Raw genomic sequence first — 27,932 nt, 5'->3', positions numbered from 1 at the left:
GTACCAATTCCCACATAGACACAGAAGTACTGCTTGCTGTCTAATCCATTCTAAGTGTTCAATTTCTCTATTCCCACACCAATACCATATATGTAATTTACTATCGCTTTATAACATTTTGATCGGGCCAGCTACTTCATTGTTCTATTTTCTCAAAAATGTCTTGCTTGGCTACTCTTTTTTTTTTTTTTTTTTTTTTTTTTGAGATGGAATCTTGCTCTGTTACCCAGGCTGGAGTGCAGTGGCGCGATCTCGGTTCACTCCCGGATTCACGCCATTCTCCTGCTTAGCCTCACAAGTAGCTGGGACTACAGGCACCCGCCACCACGCCCAGCTAATTTTTTGTATTTTTAGTAGAGACGCGGTTTCACTGTGTTAGCCAGGATGGTCTCGATCTCCTGATCTCATGATCCGCCTGTCTCAGCCTCCCAAAGAGCTGGGATTACAGGCGTGAGCCACCGCGCCCGGCCTACTCCCTCCTTTTAAAGCAAGGCAGGAGCAGAGTCCGGGTGAGATTTGTCCCTGGCACAGGTGCCCGTGCAGGCCATCACTCTGTCTACCATGGGATGTAAATCCTGGGTCAAGGCTCACCTGGAATTTCTCCTGTCTAGGAAGTCTTCTCTGGTCACCCTAGCCCACCAGGTTGCCCTGTCCCTGGCGCTGGTGTATTGTGGGGTGGTCCCTTCAGTCACTTCAGTCACATGTTGCTTATGGCTATCTGCCCTCCAGCATCCTTCGATCCCCCCCATCCATGTAGCCAAGTCACTGAGCCCTGCTATGTGCCTGGCCCCCAGCCAGGCACTGGGCCGCTGGAAATGGTGCTGGCACCTCCATAGCCCAGAGAATTGGGACCTCTGTGTCATGGATTGAATTGTCTTCCCCCTCCAAATTCATGTCTTTAAGTCTTAAACCCCAGCACCCCAGAATGTGACCTTATTTGAAAATAGGGGCCGGAGGCAAGTGGATCACTTGAGAACAGAGTGAGACTCCATCTAAAGAAAAAAAAAAAAAAGGCCAGGCACGGTGGCTCACACCTGTAATCCCAGCACTTTGGGAGTCCCAGGCGGGCGGATCACAAGGTCAGATCGAGACCATCCTGGCTAACACCGGTGAAACCTCGTCTCTACTAAAAATACAAAAAACTAGCTGGGCGTGGTGGCAGGCGCCTGTAGTCCCAGCTACACGGGAGGCTGAGGCAGGAGAATGGCGTGAACCCAGGAGGCGGAGCTTTCAGTGAGCCGAGATCGCGCCACTGCACTCCAGCCTGGGCAACAGAGCAAGATTCTGCCTCAAAAAAAAAAAAAAAAAAAAAAAAAAAAGGCCAGCTGCTGTGGTTCACCCCTGTAATCCCAGCACTTTGGGAGGCCCAGGTGGGCGGATCACCTGAGGTTGGGAGTTTGAGACCAGCCTGACCAACATGGAGAAACACCATCTCTACTAAAAATACAAAAAATTAGCCAGGCATGGTAGCATCGTGTGCCTGTAATCCCAGCTACTCGAGAAGCTGAGGCAGGAGAATTGCTTGAACCCAGGAGGTGGAGGCTGTGGTGAGTCGAGATCACGTCATTGCACTCCAGCCTGGGCAATGAGAATGAAACTCTGTTTCAGAAAAAAAAAGAAAACAATTGAAAATAGGGTCACTGCTGATGTAATTAGCTAAAATGAGGTTATTATGGTTGGCCCTAATCTGACTGGTGTCTTCATAAAAGGGGGAAATTTGGACAAAGACAGGCGCGCCTGCAGGGAGAACACCATATGAAGATGAAGGCAGAGGTCTGGGTGATGCTTCTACAAGCCAAGGAGCACCAACAGTTGCCAGAAGCTAGGAGAGCCTGGAACCGAGTCTTTCTCACAGCCCTCAGGAGTCAATGTCGCTAACACCTCGATCTTGGACTTTGAGCCTCCAGAACTGGGAGCTATGCAAGCTCCCAAGTTTGTGGTACTTTGTTAGGGTGGCCCTAGCAAACTCATACACTCTGATAGAAGCCTGTATGAGTTTCCTGATACTGACTGGGAGGTTAGGAAGGGCTTCCTAGAGGAAGAGATGCTGAGCTGGGGTTTCAAGGATGGGTAGTTTATCAGGCAAGAACATTCCAGGCAGAGTGAAGAACATATGCAAACCCCAGGAGGTACAGTGACCATCAGAGACTCTTCCTTGAACTTTTCTTTCCTTTTTTTTTTTGAGACAGAGTCTTGCTCTGTTGCCCAGGCTGGAGTGTAGTGGCACGATCTTGGCTCATTGCAACCTCTGCCTTCCAGGTTCAAGTGATTCTCCTGCCTCAGCCTCCTGAGTAGCTGGGACTACAGGCGTGCACCGCTGTGCCCAGCTAATTTTTGTATTTTTAGTAGAGACGGGGTTTCCCCATGGTCACCAGGCTGGTCTCGAACTCCTGACCTCAAGTGATCCACCCGTCTCAGCCTCCCAAAGTGCTGGGATTACAGGCGTGAGCCACTGTGCCTGGATTTTTCTTTTTTTTTTTTTTTGAGATGGAGTCTCGCTCTGCTGCCCAGGCTGGAGTACAGTGGTGTGATCTCAGCTCACTGTAACCTCTGCCTCCCAGGTTCAAGTGATTATCTCACTTCAGCCTCCCGAGTAGCTACGATTACAGGTGTGCACCATCACACCTGATTAATTTTTGTATTTTTAGTAGAGCTGGGGTTTCACCACATTGGTCAGTCTGGTCTCAAACTCCTGACCTCAAGTGATCCACCTGCCTCGGCCTCCCAAAGTGCTGGGATTGCAGGCATGAGTCACCGCACCCGGCCCTCCTTGAACCTTTCTTTGATTTTCCCTACTGCCTGCCCTGCCCCAGCATCTGAGACCTGGAAACTCCCTTGCTCGAAGATAACAGAAAAATTATTTTTACCAGGAGACCTCTTGGATCCAGGTGGTGATGTGCATCATTCTCACCAGCAGGGGGTGATCACACAATTGTAGGTGAAGGAAGGGCAGCTGGGGGCACAGGTACTGACCAACCTTCTGGCATTTGTCAGGGTCCAAGGTCCCTGCTCTCAGGGGCAAGTGCGCCCAGCCCTGGAGAAGCTAGGGTGGCCAGCCCTGTGCCGGCCTCAGGACACACAGCACCCTGGGAGGACAGACACCCAGACACATGGCCCTCCTTACAAGTACTTTATTTCCATTACAATAGTGCCACACCAAAACTACAGTAGCACAAAACATAATACAAAAAATAGATTCCCAGCTCCCAACTCCATGTCCACACACCCACAGAGAAGCCAGCCGTATGGCTCCCCAGGCCTAAGGGGAGGGGTCTCACTTCATCTTCCTTAAAGCTTTGGAGGGGGTAGTAGCAGTGGCAGGGGCTTCCACCCCTGTTGGGCCTGAGCCCTCTTCTTCCCCAACCCACCGCCGGCCCCGGCAGACCTGAGCCAGGAGTGTGGTCTCCATTCCCTCGGGCTGCACCCCCAGCCCTAGGACACCTGCCTCAGTCCAGGGGGTCCAGGCCCATGGTGCTGGTGCTGACACTGCAGGACCATCTCCACGTGGAAGGCAGGAGGGTCAGGGGAGGGGAGGCAGAGGGGACACCGTGGCTGGGAGAAGCCCACCTCTATGTGGTAAGGGGACTACGGCCGCCTCCTACCCTAGTTCCTTCTCGGGTTCCTGTCTCCTCTGCAGAGCTACCAGGATTGCTGCGTGCTGGGACCAGGGCCTCCCTCTGGAATCCACTCTCGACACCCTGCACCAGCTCGGAGGCTGACCCCGAGGTGGCAGGCGTGTCCCTGTGCTGTCTGCTTCCTCTCAGGCAGGAGGATTCCGGCTTCCCGGGTGAGGGGAGCCCACTGTCCGGGCAGGGCTGGGTCAGGAGGCCTGGGCTGCTGAGGTGGAAAAGCGGTGGCTGTGGAGGGCACGTGCTGCCCCCGCCTCTGTCTTGGGGCCTGGCTTCCTCACTGGACGGCAGAGACCGCTCCAGGTGCTTCCACTTGGTGGAGCCTGTCAATCTGCTATTGGAGAAGCTGTGGTCTCAGGCAAGGGACAGACACCACCGGTCAGACTGGGTTGAGGAACCTTCCTCTCAGTGTCCCCTGGCTAAAAGCATCCCTCAAAGGGGAGTCCATCCATCTAGCTACAAGTACTATTTGATTCAACCCAGGGGCCAACAATGGACAGCCACCCAGGGTAAATCCAGCAGTTCTGCAGTCTTCCGATGCCCCCTGCCGCGGGCCTGCAGGCCAGAGCTCCTGGGCTGCCGTGGGGGTTAGCCCTGCAGGCACCGGGGAAATGGGGCTACAGCCTGTGCTTCCGTCAGGACACCTGGGGGCTGCACTGAGGAGGCCAAGGAGCATCTAGGGGCAGGGGCTGTCTCCTTGGGGTGGAGACTGGTGGCTGCAGCCTCAGATAAGGCACTAGAGGACTGGACTGGTCCTGGGAGCCAGGCCCAGCCATGTGGTGGATGTCGGTGCTTAGAGAGAGAGAGGATTTGGGTCCTGCGGGAGGTGAGAGCTGTTTTCTCTTTTCTTTTTTTTTTTTTGAGACAGAGTCTCCCTCTGTCACCCAGGCTGGAGTGCAGTGGCGCAATCTCAGCTCACTGCAACTTCTGCCTCCTTGAGTTCAAGCGATTCTCTTGCCTCAGCCTCCCGAGTAACTGAGATTACAGGTGCCCGTCACCACACCCGGCTTATTTTTGTATTTTTTTTTAGTAGAGGCGGGGTTTCACCACATTGGCCAGGCTGGTCTCGAACTCCTGACCTCCAGTGATCCACCCACCTCGACCTCCCAAAGTGCTGGGATTACAGGAGTGAGCCACTGTACCCGGCCTATTTTCTCTTTTCTCCTTTCCCTGGGGAAGAGGTTGGCCAGACAGACCCTGGTGTGGCTGGGATGGGGGACTGCTGCAGAGAGGTAATGGGCCCCTGAGATAGACATGGGACAGCCTGAAAAGGTGGGACCGAGAGGGGACACCTGTGGCCAGCAGTGTATCTCTGATAGAGTCTCACCCTGCAGGGCTCCTGCAGTCTGGCTTCAGGGTGCTTGGTATGCCCAGATGATGTTTGAGGGTCCTGACCTGGCCTCATTCTGCCATAGCCATCAGTCCCCTGCTGTGGCTTTGGGGATCAGAACTTCCCTGCTAGGGCTCCCACTGTTGGACTCAGGGGACAGAGGCAGGCTAGCTGAAGGGGCAGTGCCCATGAGCTGGGACCTCCCAGAGCCGGCTCCTCCCTCTGCCTGGCCTCCACACCTCTACTGGTCTCCACGCCTCTGCACGAGGTGACAGGAGCTGAAATCACACATCCCAAGAGCGGAGGCAGCTGTCTGATTTGGAGACTTGCTCTGTGGCCCAGGGATCCCTGCCTCAGCCCAGCTCCACAGGGAGTGGGGAAGAAAGGGGGTAAATCAGTGGGGCTTCCCTTGTCCACAGGTTATTTAGAAAAACAGAACATAATAAATATACCAATTCTTTCCTTAAAAAAAAAAAGTGTTTAAATGCGTTTTTCCCTGAAGATTTCCAGTGTATTCCACAATGTTTAAAAAATAGTTTCCCCAAAAATATATCTTGAAAGCATTTGACACAGTGGTATTTGTGGCATATGTGGTGCTTGTCAGCATGGGGCCCAGGCCTGAGGAGCCACCCGCCCGACACCCGAATGCCCGCTGAAGGTGGCGCACGCGTGTGCCCGGATGTCCGGCTCTTCACAAGGGTCAGATGGTGGGTTCTGTTGAGAGCCGACACCATGGGCTCGGTTCCAGCCGAAAACCCTTCAGTGCGGGGAAGTAGGGCCCCAGGGGGCCAGGCGGGCTGAGCAATGCCCTGGAGGCTGGACGGGGGGCTCGTCCTCAGCCCCTTCCCCTCCTCCGTCTTGGCTCTCTCCGCTTCGTCCTTACCAGACTTCGCATTTGTGAGGCGGGTTCATGGGTGAGCCAGGTGAGCAGTGGAAGTGTTCTGAGAACTCCTTGGAATTGGAGAGGGAGCCGATGACCCGGAAGCGAGAGGGGCTGTGGGGGTCGGTGATGAGGCCTTCGTGGGAGCTCTCAGGTGTGCGGACGGAGCACCAGACCTTTGAAGGGACAACAGAGAGAGGTCAGGGTCACTGCGGGGCCCTGGGGCTGCCAGACTGTCCCCATTACAACAGTAGGGGAGGCCAGGTGCAGTGGCTCACACCTGTAATCCCAGCACTCTGGGTGCCAAGGTGGGAGGGCTGCTTGAGCCCAGGAGTTCATGACCAGCTTGAGTAACATGGCAAGACCCCATCTCTACAAAAAATTAAAAAAAAAAAAATTAACCAGGCATGGTGGTGTGCACTACAGTCCCAGCTCCTGGGAGGCTAAGGCAGGAGGATCACTGGAGCTGGGGAAGTCAAGGCCGCAGTGAGCTGAGATTGTGCCACTGCATTCCAGCCTGGGTGACAGAGTGAGATCCTGTCTCAAAAAACAAAATAAGGCTGGGTGTGGTGGCTCATGCCTATAATCCCAGCACTCTGAGAGGCCAAGGGGGGGTGAATCGTTTGAGGCCAGGAATTTGAGACCAGCCTGGCAAACATGGTGAAACCCTGGCTGTGCTAGAAATACAAAAATTAGCTGGGTGTGGTGATGCATCCTATAATCCCAGCTACACGGGAGGATGAGGCAGGAGAATCACTTGAACCCGGGAGGTTGACGTTACAGTGAGCTGAGATCATGCCATCGCACTCCAGGCTGGGCGACCGAGGGAGACTCCGGCTCCAAAAACACAAAATTCAGAAAAACACCACCAGGGGGATGAGCCCCCGAACTGATCCTGAGATCCCGGTGAGTCAGGAGGACCCCCTGAGTGGGTCAGGAAGAGAAAGTGGGCTGGTGTAGGGCTGGTGTGTGCCACTCCCCAGGCCAGCAGCCTCTAACGCAGTTGTCTCCAAACTGTTCACCTTCAGCCAGCGCGGCATCTCTGTCTGAGGCACGCGCATTCGATTCCATCTGAACACAGGACTGCGTCCAAACACCAGTTGGAAAAGCTTGGATTTAGTCCAGATCTCTCGTTTCCTGGGCAGAACAAATTGTCTAATGGCCTGGTAGCTCTGAGTGCCAGCAGAAGGCTACCAGATGAATGCTGAGTGAAGGCATGATCTGGGGCATTTTTTTTTTTTTTTTTTGGAGACAGAATCTTGCTATGTTGCCCAGGCTGGAGTGCAGTGGCATAAACTTAGTTCACTGCAACCTCTGCCTCCCAGGTTCAAGTGATTCTCATGCCTCAGACTCCTGAGTAGCTGGAACTATAGGCAGCCACCGCCACGTCTGGCTATTTTTTTGGTATTTTTTCATAGAGACAGGGTTTCACTATGTTGACCAGGCTGGTCTCAAACTCCTGACCTCAGGTGATCCGCTTGCCTCAGCTGCCCAAAGTGCTGCGATTACAGGCGTGGGCTGCCATGCCTGGCTGGGCATCTTATGTTTAAGAAATCTCTAGAACCCTAGAACCAGAAGGGTCCTGAGTGATCAGCTCGTCCTCTCATTGACCAGATCCAGGAATCCCTTCACTGGTACTTTTGGCTCTTCTGTGCATCTCTCTAATGACAGGGCACATGTGCTGTGCATGGTCCAGTGACTTGGGAAGTCCTCAATCTGTGGGGAACTTGCCTTTCGGCTCTCTGGGCTCTTCAAACATCAAGATGGCAGAATGTACCATGTGTGGCATGTTTTCCTAATGGACTCACCTGTGCAAAGCCCAGGAAGAAGAGCTGGTTATTGGTGAGGCCCAGGGTGGGCAGCGTCTGCTCAGCCCCGTTCTTCTTCACCCAGTTCTGGTAAGCCTGGGAGGAGAGAAAACCAAAGCTCAGGGGTTCCCATGGCAGGTGGTGAAGGAGGGGACTGGTATGGAGGTCTCAGGGAGCTCCCCCATGTCAGGGCAGGTACTAGTTTCCGGGGATCTGGGCCTGAGCTCAGCCTAGGGGAGCCCTCTTCTTGATGTGCACTCATTTAGCCCTATGGCTTAAAATACCTTCTACGCACTGATGGCTCTCACATTTACGCCTTCTGCTCCAGCCTCTTCCCTGATGTGTATATTTAACTATGCCAGCTGGACAGTCAAGATGCATCTCAAACTTAACATGGTACAAACAGAATGGCAGCACGTGTGCACACACACACACACTTTCCCCATCATGGTCAAAGGTACCACCATCCATCATCTCAGGCCCCAAACCCAGAACGCTTCTTCAATTCTTCTCTTTCTCTCAGATCAAACACTGACCACTGCTCTGCTCCCGCTTCTCAGTGCTCTACTCTGTCTCCTGGCTGGACAACCTCACAACAGCTTTCTCATCAGTCTTCTGACTCAGGCTGATCCAATTCCATTCCCTTCCTGACAAAGTAACTTCAGTGAACCTTAGGAAGCAGGTGCTGGCAACCCTTCTCTGTGGACTGCCAGAGAGTGAGTACGTTGGGATTTGTGGGCTAAGGGTCGCCGTTGCAATGACTCAATTCTGCTACTACAGCAGTAAGGTCAGCCACATGGCTGGGCGCGGTGGCTCACGCCTGTAATCCCAGCACTTTGGGAGGCCGAGGCGGGTGGATCACTTGAGGTCTGGAGTTTGAGACCAGCCTGGGCAACATGGTGAAATCCCATCTCTACTAAAAATACAAAAATTAGCCGAGGCGCGGTGGCGTGTGCCTGTAATCCCAGCTACTCGGAAGGCTGAGGCAGGTGAATCACTTGAACCCAGAAGGCGGAGGTTGCAGTGAGCTGAGATCATGCCCCTGCACTCCAGCCTGGGTGACAGACTGAGACTCTGTCTCCAAAAAAAAAAAAAAAAAAAAAAAAAGCTACAGACATGGAAACAAATGGAGCCAGCTGTGACCCCCAAGAAGCTTCATCTACAAAAACAGCCTCATAGCTAGATTTGGCCCATGGGCTGCAGTTATACTGACTTGTTTTTGTTTTTAGTTTTTTTTTTTTTTGGAGACAGGGTATCACTGTCGCCCAGGCTGGAGTGCGTTGGCATAATCTTGGTTCTCTGCAACCTCCACCCCTCAGGCTCAAGCGATCCTCCCACCTCAGCCTCCTGAATAACTGGAATCACAGATGCACACCACCATGCTCAGCCAATTTTTTTGTATTTTTGGTAGAGACGGGGTTTCACCATGTTGCCCAGGCTGGTCTTGAAGTCGAGTTTGTGATCCACCTACCTCGGCCTCCCAAAGTGCTGGGATTACAGGTGTGAGCCATGGTGCCCAGCTGACTCTTGCTTAATTTTTATTTATTAATTTTTTTGAGACAGAGTCTCCCTTTGTCACCCAGGCTGGAGTGCAGTGGTACAATCTCGGCTCATTGCAACCTCCACCTCCCAGGCTCAAGCAATCCTCCTACCTCAGCCTCCTGAGTAACTGGAACCACAGATGCACACCACCATGCCACGCTAATTTTTTTGGATTTTTGGTAGAGACGGGGTTTGACCATGTTGCCCAGGCTGGTCTTGAAGTTGAGCTTGCGATCCACCTACCTCGGCCTCCCAAAGTGCTGGGATTACAGGTGTGAGCCACGGCGCCCAGCTGACTCTTGTTTTATTTTTATTTATTTATTTTTTTGAGATGGAGTCTTGGTCTCTCGCTCTGTTACCCAGGCTGGAGTGCAGTAGCACAATCTTGGCTCACTGCACCCTCTGCCTCCCGTGATTAAGTGATTCTCATGCCTCAGCCTCTCAAGTAGTTGGGATTACAGGCATGCGCCACCACACTTGGCTAATTTTTTTATATAAATATATACATATTTTTGAGATGGAGTCTTGCTCTGTCACCCAGGCTGGAGTGCAGTGGCGCGATCTTGGCTCACTGCAACCTCCGCCTCCAGGGTTCAAGCAATTGCCTGCTTTGGCCTCCTGAGTAGCTGGGATTACAGGCGCCCGCCACCACGGCTGGCTAATTTTTGTACTTTTAGTAGAGACGGGGTTTCACTACCTTGGGCAGGCTGGTCTTGAACTCCTGACATTGTAATCCACCCACCAAGGCCTCCCAAAGTGCTGGGATTACAGGCATGAGCCACCGTGCCCAGCCATTTTTATATTTTTAGTAGAGACAAGGTTTCACCATGTTGGCCAGGCCGGACTTGAACTCCTGGCCTCAAGTGATCCGCCCACCTCGGCCTCCCAAAGTGCTGGTATTACAGGCATGAGCCACTGCACCCAGCCGACCCCTGTTTTAAAGGATAAGTTGAGTCATGTCATTCCTCTATTTTAAAACCCTATTGTGTCTCTCTATCATAACTAGGACAAAACCCAAGCTCCTTCCTCAGCCACAGCCAACAAGCCCAGAGTGGTCTGGTCCCTGCATTCCCTGCGCTCTGCCCCGCCCATCTTCCCATCCTTGGACGTGCCAGGCTTGTGTCTAGTTCGTGGCCTCTGCACTTGCTCTTCCTTTTGCTGAGACCATTTTCCCCAGCTTCTCCCAGGCTCTTCCTCATCATGTAGGTCTCAATGCAAATGTCATAACCCCAGAGAAGGCCTGCCGTGGCCAGCGTCCCCCCGTTATTTCTCTTACCCCGTTATTGCTTATTACTTCGCTCCAGTTTATATTCATCGCCTTATCAATAGCTGACACTATCTTACAGATTTATTATGTATTTATTTGCCTTTCTTCCCCTTCCAGCCTCCACTAAGGGTACAAGCTTTTTGAGAGCAGGATGAGCTTCAGACACAGCCCCTGCTGGGTAGATTCTCAATACCTTTCATTGACTCATGGACTTTAAGCAACCTAATATCCAGTATTTCTGGGCTCAGTTTGCTTATCTGCAAAATGGGGATTATAATACGTAACAGCAAAGCTGCTAGGAATACTCCAAGGCTGGCACTTAAGAAGGCTCAATAAATGACAGCTCTACGGATTTCTGCTCTTCCTGCTGCAGTTGGGAGGAAGCCCTGTCTTACTCTCTCTGACAGACACCTACTGTTTTTCTCTCGTGGCCTCTGTTACCTCTCCCATCTGACTCGGGGAGCATCTCTGAGTATCTCTCTGGGGTCAGCCTGTGTCTAAATCATCTTGCTTTATCTTCCCAACAACCCAATAATGCAGGTAGTAGCTAATCAGAGCCAAGTCAAGTGAGGCTCAAGGAGGTTCAGCAACTTACTCCAGAACCAGGACTTGAACTCAGAACTGGCTCCATGACCAGTGTCCCTTGCCTTGGCTGCTTAGTCCCCAGGGGCCTCCCAGACCCACAGGGGGCTGACTTGGTGGTGGCCTCCCCTGCAAAGGTGAGAACAGGCAGGCTCTTCAGGTGGATCCAGCCCGAGCCCCTTCCTGTGTCTCTGTCAGGCCAGACTCAGAAGGCACAAAGCCGTCTGGTGCCAAGCCCTTTGGCGGGGGCCTCCACAGTCAGCCTCATGATTGGTCCTCACCACCCCCCATTTCGCAGAAGAGGAAAGAGAAGCTTGCATGGCTGCTGCGCCTGCCCCGGTTGTCCGTGATGATCCTCTATGGACAGGCATCTGGATGGAGCCAGCACTGGGCCCAGGCGTGTGTGGGGAGCGGGGCTCTCACCCGATAGGCCGCCTTGAGGCCCCCGTTATCAGCGATGTTCTCCCCCAGGGTGTGCCGCCCGTTCACTGGCTCCCCGTTCACGCTGTAGTTGCTGTACTGTTCAACCATGCACTCGGTCTGACGCTTGAAGGCCTCCACGGATGAGTTCTTCCACCACGGTCGGAGGTTCCCATCCTTGTCATACTCCCGTCCTGTGGGTCAGAGGGAGGCATCATGTCAAGGGAGAGAGTGGCAGAGCGGGGACCTGCTACTCCTCCCTGCTCCTGGTGAGAAGTGGTTCATCCGTCCACCCCCATCCTCCAGCCAGCATGGGGAGACGAGGTCCCTGTGAGTGCCGAGGCACATGGATGGGGGGGGCCGGTCAGAGGCAGGAGAGGATGGAGGAGAGAGATCCAGGGAAAGCCCCAGCGTGGCCCGAGGCTCAGTGGGGCTTGCTTTGTTTTCTTTTTCTTTTTTTTTTTTTTTGAGACAGAGTCTCACTCTGCCACCCAGGCTGGAGTGCAATGGCGCAATCTCAGCTCACTGCAACCTCTGCCTCCTGGGTTCAAGTGATTCTCGTGCCTCAGCCTCTGGAGTAGCTAGGATTACAGGCATATGCCACCATGTCTAGCTGATTTCTGTATTTTTTTTTAGTAGAGACGGGGGGGTCTCACCATGTTGGCCAGGCTGGTCTCAAACTCCTGACCTCAGGTGATCTGCCTGCCTTGGCCTCCCACAGCTCTGGGATTACAGGCATGAGCCACCATGCCCAGCCTAATTTTTTTTTTAGTAGAGATGGAGGTCCTGCTATGTTGCCCAGGCTGGTCTCAAACTCCTACCCTCAAGCAATTCTCCTCTTAAAGCACTGAGATTACAGGCATGAGCCATCGTGCCCAGCTGGAAGTGGTACCTTGATCATCAAAAGCATGAGTCAGTTCATGGCCCACGACGACACCGATGCCACCAAAGTTTAAGGCCCTGGAGGGAAGGAGACAAAGGTGGAGGTGATGCTTTGACAGGAGGGCCTCTCCCTCTTGCCCAGGTATGGGAACCTCACTTCCTGGGCTTGGAGACATAACAAAATTCCACAGGGCTCTGTGTGGATAAGGGTGTGGTCATGGCCTGAGTCTCCAGTGAGGCCCGTGAAGCCAGACAGAGGCTGGGCACAGTCTGTGTGGTCGGCTGTGCCCACTGGGCACCATGCACTGTGCTAGATGCTCTACAGACCGAACTGTCCTCTTCAGTCATTGCAAAAGAGTTAGCCATGGTCACCACTGACCAGCTCTATTCATGAGTAGACCAAGGCTGGGAATGGGTCAATTGCTTTGCCCAAGGGCCACACAGTCAACAAAGAGCAGACATGGGATTCAAACGGAGACAGCAGCCTTAACCCTCCCCACTCCCCAGCTCTGACTGTGCTATAACATTGTCAGGGGGGCGCTTCCCTTAGGTACAGCTCTTGATTCCATGAGATGCTCCCAATACCCACTGTGCAGGGCTTCCAGATCTCACTGGAGGGAAGGAAAGTGGGTGAGGATGTTGCTTCCTCTGCAACATCTCTGACCGCCCAAGCCACCTGGACCACTGGGGCAGAGATCACACGGTGAGACTGGCTTGGTCATATGGGCCATGGGACTGGGCTGCGGGTTCACTGAGGGCTGGGGAAAAGAATTGGGGTAGGGGCCCCAGAGGCAGCCTACTTGGGCGAGGAACGCGTGTAGAATGGTGCCTGCAGGATCCCGGCTGGAAACACAATCTCATTCTTGGTGGGCGAGTAGTAGGCGTTCACCATGGGCGGGGTCATGCTCCACCTACAAGCAACACACACGCGGGAGGCCTCAGCACAGGGTGGGAGGCAGGCGGGGACAGCCTGCCTGGAGCGCTGCTTAGGGATGGGGATCGAGGGCGTTAAAAATGCAGACTATCCTTGACCCCAGGCCCAAGTGCACACAAGTACAAGGACATCTAGAGAAGGACTGTTTGTTTTGAGACAGGGTCTAGTTCTGTCACCTAGGCTGGAGTGCAGTTGTGTGATCATGGCTGACTGCAGCCTCAACTTCTGAGCCTCAAGTCATCCTCCTGCCTCGGACTCCCAAAGTGCTGGGATTACAGGCGTGAGCCATTGTGCCCGGGTGCAGGACTGTTTTTTAGGAGAAAACTAGAAAACACCTGACTGTCTCTGACTGTCTATAAATAAGGGACCAGTTAATCAATGATGTCACATCACACGGTGGAATACTGAGGTTCTTACAAAGAGCAGGAAGGACCATTAGATTTTGAAATGTCAGTGCACGGTGGCTCATGCTTGTAATCCCAGGACTTTGGGAGGCTGAGGTGGGTGGATCACTTGAGGCCAGGAGTTCAGGACCAGCCTGGCCAACATGGCAAAACCCCGTCTCTACTAAAAATACAAAAAAATTAACAAGGTGTGATGGCGCACACTTGTAATCCCAGCTACGTGGGTGGCTGAGGCATGAGAATCGCTTAAACCTGGGAGGTGGAGGTTGCAGTCAGTTGCGATTGCGCCACTGCACTCCAACCTGGATGACAGAGCGAGACTGTCTCAAGAAAAAAAAGAAAAAAAGAAAAGAAAAGAAAAAGATTTTGAAAAGTCACCATTGTCTAGGCTTGAAGAGTATCTATTAGCAGTTTTCAAAGTGTGGTCTGTAGACACCTGGCGGGGAGGGTCCTCAAGACCCTTTTAGGGGATCTATGAAATCAAAACTATCTTATTTATTTATTTTTTGAGACAGAGTTTTGCTCTTGTCACCCAGGCTGGTGTGCAGTGGCACGATCTTGGCTCACTGCAACCTCCGCCTCCTGGGTTCAAGCGATTCTCCTGCCTCAGCCTCCCAAGTAGCTGAGATTACAGGCCCCCACCACCACGTCTGACTAATTTTTGTATTTTTAGTAGAGATGGGGTTTCACTGCATTGGCAAACTCAGGTGATCCGCCCGCCTTGGCCTCCCAAAGTGCTGGGATTACAGGCGTGAGCCACTGCACCCGGCTGAAATCAAAACTATTTTCATAATATTAAGATGTGATTTCCCTTTTCCATTGTGTCACTTGCATGGATGGTACAAAAGCAACAGTAGGTAAAACTGCTGGAGCCTGACATGAATCAAGGAAGTTCTGGTGGTCACTGAGCCCCGAGTTCCTCATTAGCATGGGCTCACAGCCAAAATAAAAAGCCAATTAGCCATTTTCACTTAGAACATCCTTGATGAAGTAGTTTGCTTGCTTTCCCTCTCTCCCTCCCTTCCTTCTTTTCTTTCCTTTCTATTTATTTATTTTGAGGCAGAATCTCACTCTGTCACCCACGCTGGAGTGCAGTGGTGTGACCTCAGCTCATTGCAACCTACACCTCCCAGGTTCAAGTGATTCTCCTGCCTTAGCTGGGATTACAGGTGTTCACCACCACCCATGGTTAATTTTTTTGTATTTTTAGCAGAGACAGGTTTTCGTCATGTTGTTCAGGCTGAACTCCTGGCCTCAAGTAACCCGCCCACCTTGGCCTCCCAAAGTGTTGGGATTACAGGCGTGAGCCACTGTACCCGGTCATGATGATTAATTTCATTACATCTCAACCCCTGAATACAAGACTTCTTTTTTTTTTTTCAAAGCTACAAGATCTTGTTGTGACACCCAGGTTAGAGTGCAGTGGCATGATCATGGCTCATTATAGCCTCGAACTCCTGGGCTCAAGCTGTCCTCCCACCTCAGCCTCTCAGGTAGCTGGGACTACAGGCACTCGTGACTATGCCTGACGATTTTTTTTTTTAATGTTATAGAGGCGGAGTCTTGCTGTGTTGCCCAGGCTGGTTTTGAACTCCTCAAGCAATCCTCCTGCCTCAGCCTCCTGAAGTGCTGGGATTGCAGGTGTGAGCCACTGCACCTGGCAGAAGACGTTTTCATATTCCATGTGACCAGTGGGAAATCCACATATAAAGCATTCTGCTTTTTTCATGGAACTCTGTTGGTACTTTTAGGGTGACTGGTAAACTATGGAATTTCAGACTTGGATATCTGGCATTTTCTTTAAAATGAATAAAGTGAGCTTATCACCTCAAGGAAAACAACTCAAGCCATCTGTTGCCAATGATAAAAATATGAGATTTAAAAAAAATGTTGAAGTTTCAGGCAAAAATTAAAATTTTGAAAAACTTATATTGGCCACCACAAGTTTGACACCTTACCAATAATAATTAAAGGCTTTGCTCACGAAGTCAGCAGTGATATTAACAAATGTGGATTTGTTTTGCTATTGTATAGTGAAAGTATCACCATTTGGAAGATCTGTAAAACTTAGTGAACCATTGTTTTCCAAATGACTAATGCATGTTACAAAATCACACCTGGGTAAAAGATCTATTCAAAGTACAGGACAGACCAATGGAATTTAGTGTAACGGAGTATGAAAAGTTCATGAAGGTTGGGCGCGGTGGCTCATGCCTGTAATCCTAGCACTTTGGGAGGCTGAGGTGGGAAGATTGCTTGAGCCCAGGAGTTTGAGACCAGCCTGGGCAACATGGTGAAACTCTATCTCTACAAAAAATTACAAAAATTCCAGCCTGGGTGACATGGTGAAACCTGTCTCTACAAAAAATACAAAAATTAGCCAGATGTGGTGGTGTGCACCTGTAATCCCAGCTACTCAGGGGGCTGAGGCAGGAGGATCACCTGAGCCTGGGAAGGTTGAGGCTGTCGTGAGCTGAGATTACACACTCCAGCCTGCGTGATACAGTGAAAATAAGAAAAAAGAAAAAAAAAGTTCATGGATGTGGTTTCAGATTCCATATTGCAATTAACCTTTAAAAAATTATCACTTTTCAAGTGTTGGTGTAGTATCAGTAGAATGTACACAAGTACCAGAAAAGACTATTAAAATATCCCTCATCCCTCCCTTTCCCTTGCCTCACACTAAATTCCTATGTGAGGCAAGAATTCTTTTTTTTTTTTTTTTTTTTTTTTTTTTTGAAACAAAGTCTTGTTCTGTCACCCAGGCTGGAGTGCAGCTAGAGTGCAGTGGCACGATCTTGGCTCACTGCAACCTCTGCCTCCCGGGTTCAAGCAATTCTCTGCTTCAGCCTCCTGAGTAGCTGGGACTATAGGTGCCTGCCACCACGCCCGGCTAATTTTTTGTATTTTTAGTAGAGGTGGGGTTTCACCATCTTGGTCATGCTGGTCTTCAACTCCTGACCTCGTGATCCACCCACCTCGGCCTCCCAAAGTGTTGGGATTACAGGCGTGAGTCACTGCGCCTGGCCAAGAATTCTTTCTATATATCAAAACAACATATGGTAACAGATTGACTGTGGAATCAGACATGAGAATCTAGTTGTCTTTGATTAAGCCAGACATAAAGAAATTTGCAAAAAGTAAAATGATACCTCTCTTCTCATTAATTTTTTGAAAATAGTTATTTTCCATAAAATTTTAATAACAATCAGGGCCGGGCATGGTGGCAATGGTGCAATCTTCGCTCACCACAACCTCTGCCTCCCGGGTTCAAGTGATTCTCCTGCTTCAGCCTCCTGAGTAACTGGGATTACAGGAATGTGCTACCACACCTGGGTAATTTTGTATTTTTTGTAGAGACGAGGTTTCTCCATGTTGGTCAGGCTGGTCTTGAACTCCCGACCTCAGGTGATCCACGTGCCTTGGCCTCCCAAAGTGCTGGGATTACAGACATGAGCCACCACACCCCGCAATAATTTTTTTAAGAGTGTAGAAAGATCCTGAGACCAAAAAAGATTTTGAAAGTAATGGGATATAGTCACGAGGTATTTGGCATTTCAATGACTTCTCTGGTGCAGAGGGGAAGGGTGAGTAAGGAGTGCAGTGAGATGGATACCACATTTCCCCTAAGAGCCTAGACAGTCACTCTGCTTCCTCCAGGTGAGCCCCACAGCCATGGAAAGATACTGAGAACTTTATTTATTTTGAAATGGGGTCTCACTCTGTTGCTCAGGCTGGAGTGCAGTGGTGTAATCTCTGTTCACTACAACCTCTGCCTCCCAGGTTCAAATGATTCTCTTGCTTCAGGCTCCCAAGTAGGTAGGATTACAGGTGTGTGCCACGACGCCTGGCTAATTTTTGTATTTTTATTAGAGATAGGATTTCACCATGTTGGCCAGATTGGTCTTGAACTCCTGACCTCAGGTGATCCACCCGCCTTGGCCTACCAAAGTACTGGGATTACTGGTGTAAGCCACCGTGCCTGGCCGAGAACTTTATTTATGTATTTATTTATTTTAGAGACAGGGTCTTGCTCTGTAGCCCAGGCTGGAGTGCAGTGGTACAACCGTAGCTCACTGTAACCTCAGCCTCCTGGGCTCAAGCGCACACTACCACGTCCAGCTAATGTTTTAAATTTTTTGTAGAGGTGGGGTTTTGCCATGTTGCCCAGGCTGGTCTCAAACTCCTGGGGTCAAGAGATCTTCCCACCTTGGTCTCTCAAGGCATTCGAATTACAGGCGTGAACCGCATATCTGGCCAAATGGAGGAATTTAAAATATCGTATTTACATTCAAATAACCACAAATACTTCAATGGGTAGGCAAGGAAATTTAAATACAAAAATTCAAGCTAAGTTAAAATACTTCAGATAAATAGGCAACAGAGCCTATGTCATGTTCTGAAGGTAAAAGCCCACCTTCTTGTACATTGGGGGTGCCCTGGTTGGAGGCTGGAAATGAATGAAATAGAGATGTTTGAACCCCTAGAGTCCACCAGGGGGCACCAGAGGCAAAGAGAAGTTGATAGCACCCTTCCCTAAGATTTATCCCAAATGTTTGCACTGAGGAATGGAAGGAACTTGGACTGAAGACTAGAACTGGGCTGACTACATTTAATTTTTTTGAGGAGACAGTATTTTTTTTTTTTCCAGGCAGGGTCTCGCTCTGTTGCCCAGGCTGGAGTACAGTGGCATGATCTTGGCTCACTGCAGCCTCGACCTCCTGGGCTCAAGTGATCCTCCCACCTCTGCCTCCCCAGTAGCTGGGACTACAGGTTCGTGCCACCACGCGCAGCTAATTTTTAAAATTTTTTGTAGAGACCACGTCTCCCTCTGTCACCCAACCTGGTCTTGAAGTCTTAGGCTCAAGCGATCTGCCCACCTTGGCCTCCCAAAGTGCTGGGATTGCAGGCGTGAGCTACTGTGCTTGGCCTGAGGAGACAGTAATAAAAAGGACAAAGACCAGGTCTCATTCTAGGTTATCCTGATTTAACGTCAGGAAGCTGTGTTTTTTTGAGATGGAGTCACTCTGTCACCCAGACTGGAATGCAGTGGCATGATCTTGGCTCACTGCAACCTCTGCCTCCCGGGTTCAAGTGATTCTCATGCCTCAGCTACTCACTCCTGAGTAGCTGGGACTACAGCTGTGCGCCACACACCCGGTTAATTTTTGTATTTGTAGTAGAGACAGGGTTTTGCCTTGTTGACCATGGCTGGTCTCAAACTCCTGGGTTCGGGTGATCCACCTGCCTTGGCCTCCCAAAGTGTTGGGATTATAGGCGTGAGCCACCACGGCTGGCCAGGAAGCTGTATCTTTGAAAAAGTTCCCCAGAGGACTCTGATGTGCAGTGAGCTTTGGGAAGCACAGCTGTCAGGCCCATCCAGAACCTTCCCCAGGCCTCTGTGGGCACCCTGTCCTGAGACTCCACCACTCGTGCTAGTGAGGAACTATGGGAAAGCTGCTCTTGCTGGGGTCTCCTTGGGGTCTGGCGCTCCCCAGAGTTCTTCACATTTGACTGCTATGAGGACCCAAGAGCCAGCTCCTCCCATCCTATTCTGCAGATAATGAAAGGCAGGCTCCAAATCCCAAAGCAGTGGAGCGGGGACACGGCGCCAGATCAGCTCCACTCCAGAGGCCGGGCTCACCCTGCCTACAGGCTGGGCAGACTCAAGCCCACCCCAGCTCCTAGCTGGGCCGCACTTCTTTTGTCCTTGGTTTCTTCCTCTGAAAAGTGGGATAACAAGGGCATCCACTCTTCAGACGGCTCTCATGATAGCTGATCGGGTACACAGTAAGGGTGCAATGAAAGCCAGTTCGTCCCAAGGCTTGCCCACAGGTGGGCAGCTGGCACCTTCCCGGCAGGGCCTGGGGGAACTCACTGATCTCTGTTGGGGGCTTTCCTGAGCTGGTCGGCAGTGACCCTCCACGAGAAGTTGAAAAACCGCATGGCATTCTCGAAGTAGAGGTCTGGAACTGCGGTGTACTGGAAAAGAGGAAGCGGAGTCACAATCACAGTGTGCCCTCGGTGAGAGGCATCTTCCAAGACAGGAAGCCAAGGGCTGCCATGGTTAGGGGATTAATCTGCAGGCTGGAGACTGGAATGCAGGGTTTGGGGCTGTAGGGTCAGTTCTTCTCTTGGCCTTCACCCTGGGACACCAGATGGAATGACACTGTTGCAGGATGTCCCTACAGCAGCACCTGGGCCCAGGTAAGAAATATCTCCCATGTTGTCCAATAGAACCTCCTGCGATGATGGATGTCCTATGCTCTACGCCTGCACTGTCCAGTATGGCAGATGACTAAGGCTTTTTTTTTTTTTTTTTTTTTTGAGACAGAGTCTTGCTGTATCGTCCAGGCTGGAGTGCAATGGCATGATCTTGGCTCACTGCAACCTCCACCTCCTGGTTTAAGTGATTCTTGTGCCCCAGCCTCCCTGAGTAGCTGGGATTACAGGCGCATGCCACCACGTTTGGCTAATTTTTGTATTTTTGGTAAAGATGGAGTTTTATCATGTTGGCCAGGCTGGTTTCAAACTCCTGACCTCAGGTGATCTGCCCACCTTGGCCTCCCAAAGTGCTGGGATTACAGGCGTGAGCCACCGTGCCTGGCTGCTACTAAGCATTTCAAATGTGGCGAGTGTGGCTTTTAAATTTAATGGAAACTAATTTAAGTTTTAATTATTTAAATAGCTACCTGTAGCTACTAGCTACCATACTAGATCTCATAAGTCAAGTAGAAATCTATCTGAAATGTCAAGGGCATGACTGTACCCCCTTTTCACTACTCGGCCCAGCCTTCCAGCTGTTTTTCTGTTTTTTGAGACAGGGTCTTACTCTGTCGCCCACACAGGAGTGCAGTGGTGCAATCACAGCTTGCTGCAGCCTTGACTTCTTGAGCATAAGTGATCTTCCCATCTCAGCCTCCTGTGTAGCTGGGACTTTAGGCACATGCCAACATGCCCGGCTAATTTTTTATTTTTTGTAGAGATGAGGTCTCACTATGTTGCCCAGGCTGGTCTTAAACTCCTGAGCTCAAGCGATCCCCCCTCCTCGGCCACCCAAAGTGTTGGTATTACAAGCATGAGTCACTGTGCCTGGCTCAGCTCTTGCCAGGTGCAAAATTCTCCCTGGCTCTGGTAAAACGCTGGAGCCTCAGGGACAGGACATGGATCCTGGGCTCTGCCCAGGATGCCTCCAGAGGCCCAAGGATTCTGCATCATGACACCCTGGAGCACCTTAAATGATTCTCAAGGAAAAGACTGCAGAATGAGTCTCATGATCTCAGCAGGAGTTTTTTAGTCTTAGGTTCTAAATATAACCATGATGAGAGATTATTAGATTTTTAAACGCCTGGATTCAGGCTGGGCATGGTGGCTCATGCCTGTAATCCCAGCACTTTGGGAGGCCGAGGCGGGCGGATCATTTGAGGTCAGGAGTTCAAGACCAGCCTGGCCAGCAAGGTGAAACCCTCTGTCTCTACTAAAATTACAAAAATCAGCTGGATGGTGGTGGCACGCGCCTGTAATCCCAGCTACTCGGGAGCCTGAGGCAGGAGAATCACTTGAGCCTGGGAGGCTGAGGTTGCAGTGAGCTGAGATAGCACCACCACACTCTAGTCTGGGCGACAGAATGAGACCCTGTCTCAAAAAAAAAAGATTTTTTTAAAGCCTGAATTCAAGTATTTCAATCACAAGAAAATATAAAACTTTATAATTTGAGGCAGAAGCACAATCCACCTAACGGAGTGATTTGTCAAAAGTTCTAACAAGCAGGGATGTATCCACCACTTCTGCTGCCCAAACCAAGCTGGAAAATGCACCTGGGTTTATGATGCTTCCTTCCCATTAGCATTTCAAAGTCAAAATCAGAGGCCTGGCTTTCTGGGGAGGTGGGGGAGGACCATGGGGACAGGAGGCAACTGGAAGCACGACCAGGGAGGGAGGAGATGGTGTGAGGGTTTTTCCACTTCATACCCCACCCCTGATGTCCGAGGGCCACCAATTCTCCCTGCACCTTCTGGGGTCTGTTTCCTCCATTATTTCCTATACATTAAATGGAGCTGACCACTTCCAGGGGGCACACAGCATGGGTTCCGTACTGACCGGTGGGCACTGCCTGATTGATGGTGGCTACGGGGAGGCAGGGCCTCCAGCTGACCTGGGAGCCAAATTAAGAAGAAGAAGAGGCTTCCTCATGCCTGACCCATCCCCAAACCCCACACCACATCATCCCTCTGTGCTCTGACAAGCATGCTGCCTCCAGCACCCCGTCTGCACCCAGCCCTGCCTCGGCCCTTTTCCGAGGGGGCATTTGGGAACGCGAGGGGGCAGGACAGCAGTTACTCACGTCATTAAACACTTTGTCCAGCTCCTTGGGGTCCATGATGAAGTTGGGGTATCCTATCATGTTATAGATGGCATCGGCCTGGACAGGACAGATAGAGGAAGTGAGTGCCTGGTAACACCGACCAGGCCAGCCTGAGCTCCTTGGGTGCTGGGCTCACAGTCTGGTGGGCCAAGGGGAACCAGAGCCAGGCCCTGCCTGCCTTGGGCTTTCACAACTTTTTCTGGTTCTGGTTTTCTGGTTTCACAACTTTGGCAAGGTTTCCCCCTTGCCAAACTTCTACTTATCCCTTAGGTCTCTGTTTAAATGTCACTTTCCCAAGGGAAGTGTTTGCTGATTCCCACCCCACTGAGGGTGCCAGAGCCTTCCCGCCCCACGGGACGTGCTGCATCTTCCTGCACCTTTTCCCCGTACACTCAGCGAGGTTTGTCTTCTACAGACCTCCATGCAATCATGTGCTTGAGGCCTACCCCGAATCCTGCTAGGCCTAGACCGCTCACCCCCTGAAGGCAAGACAGCATCCAGGCTGTGCTCCCGGATAGAACTGGCCTCTCTGGGCGCGGTGGCTCACGCATGTAATGCCAGCACTTTGGGAGGCCAAGGCGGGTGGATCACCTGAGGTCAGGAGTTCGAGACCAACCTGACCAACATGGAGAAACCCCATCTCTACTAAAAATACAAAATTAGCCGGGTGTAGTGGTGCATGCCTGCAATCCCAGCTACTTGGGAGGCTGAGGCAGAAGAATCGCTTGAACCCGGCAGGCAGAGGTTGCGGTGAGCCAAGATCACGTCATAGCACTCCAGCCTGGGCAACAAGAACGAAACTCTGCCTCAAAAAAAAAAAAAAAAAAAAGAGAGAACTGGCCTCTCCTTCCCCCACCCGCCTCCATCTGTGCTGGACGCCACAGCACTCCCTCTCCACGCGCCTGGCCAGCCTCACCTTTTCCTTGGCTGATTTTCGGGTTTCCTCGTCCATCCACTTCAGGGTGCTCAGACTTTCCTCAAACGCCTTCTTGATCTCCAGGATTATCTCAGTGGCCTGAGGAGATACACATCACAGCAGTAAGGTCTGGGCACTGGTCTCAAGTAAATGCAACGGGCAACCTGTGCAGAAGAATGATGCAGGGGCCAGAGATTAAACTCAATTTTCCAAGCGTCAGGCTGGGTGAGAAGGGGAGCCACAGCTGTGCTTCCAAACCACGCTCCTAATGTGAACGCCCTGCAAGGCAGGACTGGCCTTCCACACACAGGGCTCCATGCTCCAGTAAGCTTAGGCCAAGCTTCAGGAATGTTGGAAAAGTCTCTGCTACGGGCGTTTTCAGAGCCTTTAATGTGGTAATAGGCACTGCAATTCTTCCAGAGAGGGGAGAACACACAGCCTCTCCCAGCCTTATTGGACCACAGCATTCCTTTTTGATGGATCAGGCTTTAAGATCTAGAGTACTCATGTTCCGAGGAGCAGCTTCAGAAATGCCATGTCACGCTGGAGATGGACAGGTGCTCTCGAGGGTGACAATGTCATGAGCAGACGAGCTTGAAGATGGAAGGTTGAAGGTTCTAGAGAAGGGGAAGGCAGAGCTGTGCAGCAACAAGAGCAGACGGGCCAGCAGACCCCAACTCAGACCCTGCCAGCTGCTCACAGGCCAGTCACTGTAATGGATGTGAACCGTGGTTGGCTCACCTCCAGCTGCAGATGACATCGACATAATGAATGCTATTTGTCATCAAGATTGTAACAATAAAATGACCGCTCCCATTGCTTGAACCCTTATTTTGTGGTGGTGCTCAGTGTGTGACATCTCATTTAATCTCTCTCTGTGGGAGGAATGCCCCCGTCTCCATATTGCAAATGATGTAAGAACTGTCCCAGGCTACCCAGCCAGTGGTGAGGCCAGGATCTGAGCTTAGGCCGGGCTGTGTCCACAGCGCTCTGCCATGGCACTCCTCTGCCTGTCTAGAACAAACCTATCACCCACAGAATAAGAAAAATATCACCCTCTGGGCCAGAGCTGCTCTGCCAACATTCTCTCTGGGTCCTTTACAGCCCTTGGAAGTCGGGATGGCTGTCACAGCCTTGCAGGCTCCCGGGAGGCTCACGTGAGCTTGTGTAGATGAAGGGCCTGGCACTGAAGAGCTGCCGTTATGAGACTCCCATCACCCAGGGCTCAAGGAAGTGGGGCCTCTGCATTGAGGCTGTGGCCCCAGGGCCCTTTGCCCGGGAACAGGAAAGGCCCAGGCTGGGCTGGAGTGTGAACTGACAGGTCTGCGCAGGGCCATAACAACTATGACCTCACAGCCAATGTCCACGGGGGAGGCACTTACTATGCTCTTGCTGTCCTCGGCGAAGGTTGCTTTGACGAACATGGGGCCCAACGCAAAGCCCAAGTTGTTTTCTGTGTCACTCACGCAAAACTTCCAGCGAGGAAGACAGGTCTGGAAAACACAAGTCGGGGAGCTCATTGGGCCCCAGCCCTTCGTTTCCCGTTCTTTCCGGGAGGTGGTACCATGTGGGGCCCATGTTTCGTTCTGGAAGTTCAGGGAGAGCTTTCTGGCCCAGTAAAGCTATTTTAGTTACCAGACCAAGAAGCCACTGATACCCGTCACTGCCACCCCCTGCCATTTCTTGAATGCCAGGCTCTGTGCTGGGACTTCACAAGCGATGTCCCATTGAGCCAATCAGTGACCCTCGGGTCTTACAAACCGTTTGAAAGATGGGGAAACACACTCAGCACGGAGCAGCTGCTGGCCCAGGGTGCCCCACGAGTGACAAGTGTCACTGCAACAAGATGCGCCCGACCCCACATCCCATGCTCCTACCTACACCCAGCTCGTCCTGCCTCCTGGGGAGACCAGGAGTCCTGGAGGCAAAGAGTCGTGGGGAGTGACTGGTCTATCTGAGCCACAGAAAAAACTTTACCAGGGCCAGGGCTCCAGTGCCATTGAAGATCTCCTCAAATGAGAACACTACAGCAATGCCGCAGGACTTTTTTTTTTGGCAGGGTCTCGCTCTGTCACCTAGGCTGGAGTGCAGTGGTGTGATCACAGCTCACTGCAGCCTCGACCTCCCAGGCTCAAGTGATCTTCCCACCTTAGCCTCCTGCGTAGCTGGGACGACAGGTACTTGCCACCATGCCTGGCTCATTTTTTCTATTAAAAAGTTTTTTTTTTTTTGTAAAGACATGGTCTCACTATGTTGCCTAGGCTGGTCTAGAACTCTTGGGCTCAAGTGATCCTCCTGCCTTGACCTCCCAGAGTGCTGAGATTACAGGCGTGCGTGAGCACCACGCCCGGCTCACCGTGGGACTGCAATGCCTTGATTGTTTCTTGGTCTCGCCTACAAGCCCCACAGTCCATACGACACCTCTGTGCAAACTGGAAATAGGCGTCTGTGGGCTGCAACCTCCTGGGCATGGCCCAGGGACGTGTGCCCGGCTAATGTCAGCCCCAGTCATTCCCCAGCCAGGCATCCCTCTGTGGGCAGTATATATGACCACATGTGGTGGCCCTGCTCCCATAAATCCCTCATGCGACAGAGGAAGTGATGTCCTCTTAACCCCAAAGAACAGGTGGTGAACAACCACCCACGCTCAGAGAAGCCTGATTCATAATGGCCCTAAACTGACAACAGCCCAAATGCCCATCAGCAGGCAGATGGATCAACAAAATGTGGTATTTTTATACAGCAACATACTACTTGGCAACAGAAAGGAATGAACTAGCTACCGATACATACGACAGCATGGATGAATTCCACAGACTTAAGCAGAGCAAAAGCAGCCAGGCACATCGTGTATAATTCCACCCGCACCCAGCTGCACCAGCCTTGGGGGCTGGGGGCTGACGGGAAAGAGGCATGAGGGCACCTGCTGCTCAGAAGGTGCTGAACTAATGGGTGATGGGAATGTTCTCTATCTTTCTAAAATTTTTATACTTTTTTTTTCTTTTTTCTCTCTCTCTTTTTTTTTTTTTTAGCATGCTATGCCCAAGGCAGAAGGGGATATTCTCTATCTTGATTGTGGTGATGATGGTTACATGGGTGACTTCATTGGTCAAACTCATTGAGGCCAGGTGCAGTGGCTCGTGCCTGTAATCCCAGCACTTTGGGAGGTCAAGGTGAATGGATCACTTGAGGTCAGGAGTTTGAGACCAGTCTGGCCAATATGGTAAAACCTCGTCTCTACTAAAGATACAAAACTTAGCCAGGCGTGGTGGCATGCACCTGTAATCCCAGCACACAGAAGGCTGAGGCAGTAGAACTGCTTGAACCCAGGAGGTGGAGGTTGCAGTGAGCCAAGATCAGGTCACTGTACTCCAGCCTGGCTGACAGAGGGAGGCTCTGGCTCAATTAAAAACAAAAACAAACGAACAAACAAACAAAAAAGGCTGGGATAGAGGCTCACACCTGCAATCCCAGCGCTTTGGGTGGCTGAGGTGGGTGGATCCCCTGAGGTCAGGAGTTCAAGACCAGCCTGGTCAACATGGTGCAACTCCGTCTCTACTAAAAATACAAAAATTAGCCGGGTGTGGTGGTGGGCACCTATAACCCCAGCTACTCGGGAGGCTGAGGCACGAGAATCGCTTCAACCCTGGGAGTGGAGGCTGCAGTGAGCTGAGATCGCGTCACTGCACTCCAGCCTGGGTGACAGAGTGAGACTCCGTCTCAAAACCAAACCAAACCAAAAACTCACTGAACTGTATACTTAATGTACACTGCATTTTTCATTGTATGTAAATTATGCCTTAGCTACAAAAATTTCTTTTAGGCAAGAAAGAAGGAAGGAAGGGCCCCTCTTCTCATCTCACCCACGTTGTTTTTAGTTTTCCCAACTACATGTCCATTTGGATGCCTTGCCCTCAGCCTCTCCCTCCCTCCCCGCACTGCCCTCCTTCGGCTGAGAAGCCCAAAGCTAGACACGTGGTCTGTGTCTGGCTGAGGCCGATCACACAGGAGGTCAGGACTAGGGGGACTCTAATTTGAGGCTCCGTGGAGGCTCCAGGCTGTGAGGGCTGAATCACAGACAGACTTTCTTATGCGTCGTCTTCTCTGGAGATTCTCTGGATAAACCCATTCGTTCACACGAGCTTTCATTCATTTACGCATCCAGTGTTCTACAAGCAGTTCCCCTGCAACCTGACTGTGCTGGGTCTTTGGAAGCTAGAGATCAATCAACAGTGAGCCTGCACTCCCGGGTCTCAACTGAAATGCCCAGAACACCCAGTGAGAGAAACAGACATGTAATAGCACCATCCAAGCAGTAATCGCAGTAAAGTGAAGCAGTGGAGTGAGTGCTTACTGTGTGCCGGGCCCTACCGCATATACTGCTTACAGTAAGATTCTCCTGCCTCAGCCTCCCGAGTAGCTGGGATTACAGGTGCCCACCGCTACGCCTGGCTAATTTTTGTATGTTTAGTAGACACAGGGTTTCACCATGTTGGCCAGTCTGGTCTCAAACTCCTGACATCAGGTGATCTGCCCGCCTCAGCCTCCCAAAGTGCTAGGATTATAGGTGTGAACCACCACGGCCAGTCTCTTTGTTTCTTTTTGCAGATAAAAAACTGTGGCACAGAGAAGTTAAATCACTTGGCCAAAGAGATCACCCAAGGAGTAAGTGGTTGAGGTGGATTTTTTTTTTTTTTGAGATGGAGTCTTGCTCTGTCTTCCAGGTTGGAGTGCAGTGGTGTGATATCGGCTCACTGCAACCTCTGCTTCCTAGGTTCAAGCAATTCTCCTGCCACAGGCTCCCGTGTAGCTAGGATCACAGACGTGTGCCACTACACCCGGCGATTTTTTGTAGTTTTAGTAGAGGTGGGCTTTCACCATGTTGGCCATGAACTCCTGGCCTCAGGTGATCCACCAGCCTTGGCCTCCCAAAAGTGCTGGGATTACAGGCATGAGCCACTGTACCCAGCCTG

General features: G+C 51.4%; 1 protein-coding gene across 3 annotated transcripts in view; it reads right to left on the bottom strand.

Moving 5' to 3' along the window:
* Nucleotides 1-3,115: 3,115 nt before the first annotated feature.
* Nucleotides 3,116-27,932, bottom strand: part of ECE1 (endothelin converting enzyme 1) — a 129,126-nt gene continuing 104,309 nt past the window's right edge. For all 3 annotated transcript variants that reach the window (XM_007980154.3, XM_007980151.3, XM_007980149.3), the window contains exons 11-19: nucleotides 24,342-24,452; nucleotides 22,960-23,058; nucleotides 22,023-22,100; nucleotides 19,557-19,660; nucleotides 13,141-13,251; nucleotides 12,351-12,418; nucleotides 11,462-11,652; nucleotides 7,648-7,743; nucleotides 3,116-6,015 (exon numbers count right to left, since the gene is read on the bottom strand). In XM_007980154.3, coding sequence (XP_007978345.2) covers nucleotides 5,839-6,015; nucleotides 7,648-7,743; nucleotides 11,462-11,652; nucleotides 12,351-12,418; nucleotides 13,141-13,251; nucleotides 19,557-19,660; nucleotides 22,023-22,100; nucleotides 22,960-23,058; nucleotides 24,342-24,452 — 1,035 coding nt within the window. In that variant the 3' untranslated portion in view covers nucleotides 3,116-5,838. The remainder of the gene's footprint in view (nucleotides 6,016-7,647; nucleotides 7,744-11,461; nucleotides 11,653-12,350; nucleotides 12,419-13,140; nucleotides 13,252-19,556; nucleotides 19,661-22,022; nucleotides 22,101-22,959; nucleotides 23,059-24,341; nucleotides 24,453-27,932) is intronic.

The sequence above is a fragment of the Chlorocebus sabaeus genome, chromosome 20 (genome assembly GCF_047675955.1).
Source record: "Chlorocebus sabaeus isolate Y175 chromosome 20, mChlSab1.0.hap1, whole genome shotgun sequence".
Taxonomy (NCBI): domain Eukaryota; kingdom Metazoa; phylum Chordata; class Mammalia; order Primates; family Cercopithecidae; genus Chlorocebus; species Chlorocebus sabaeus.
This window is presented reverse-complemented; position numbering and strand designations above follow the sequence as displayed.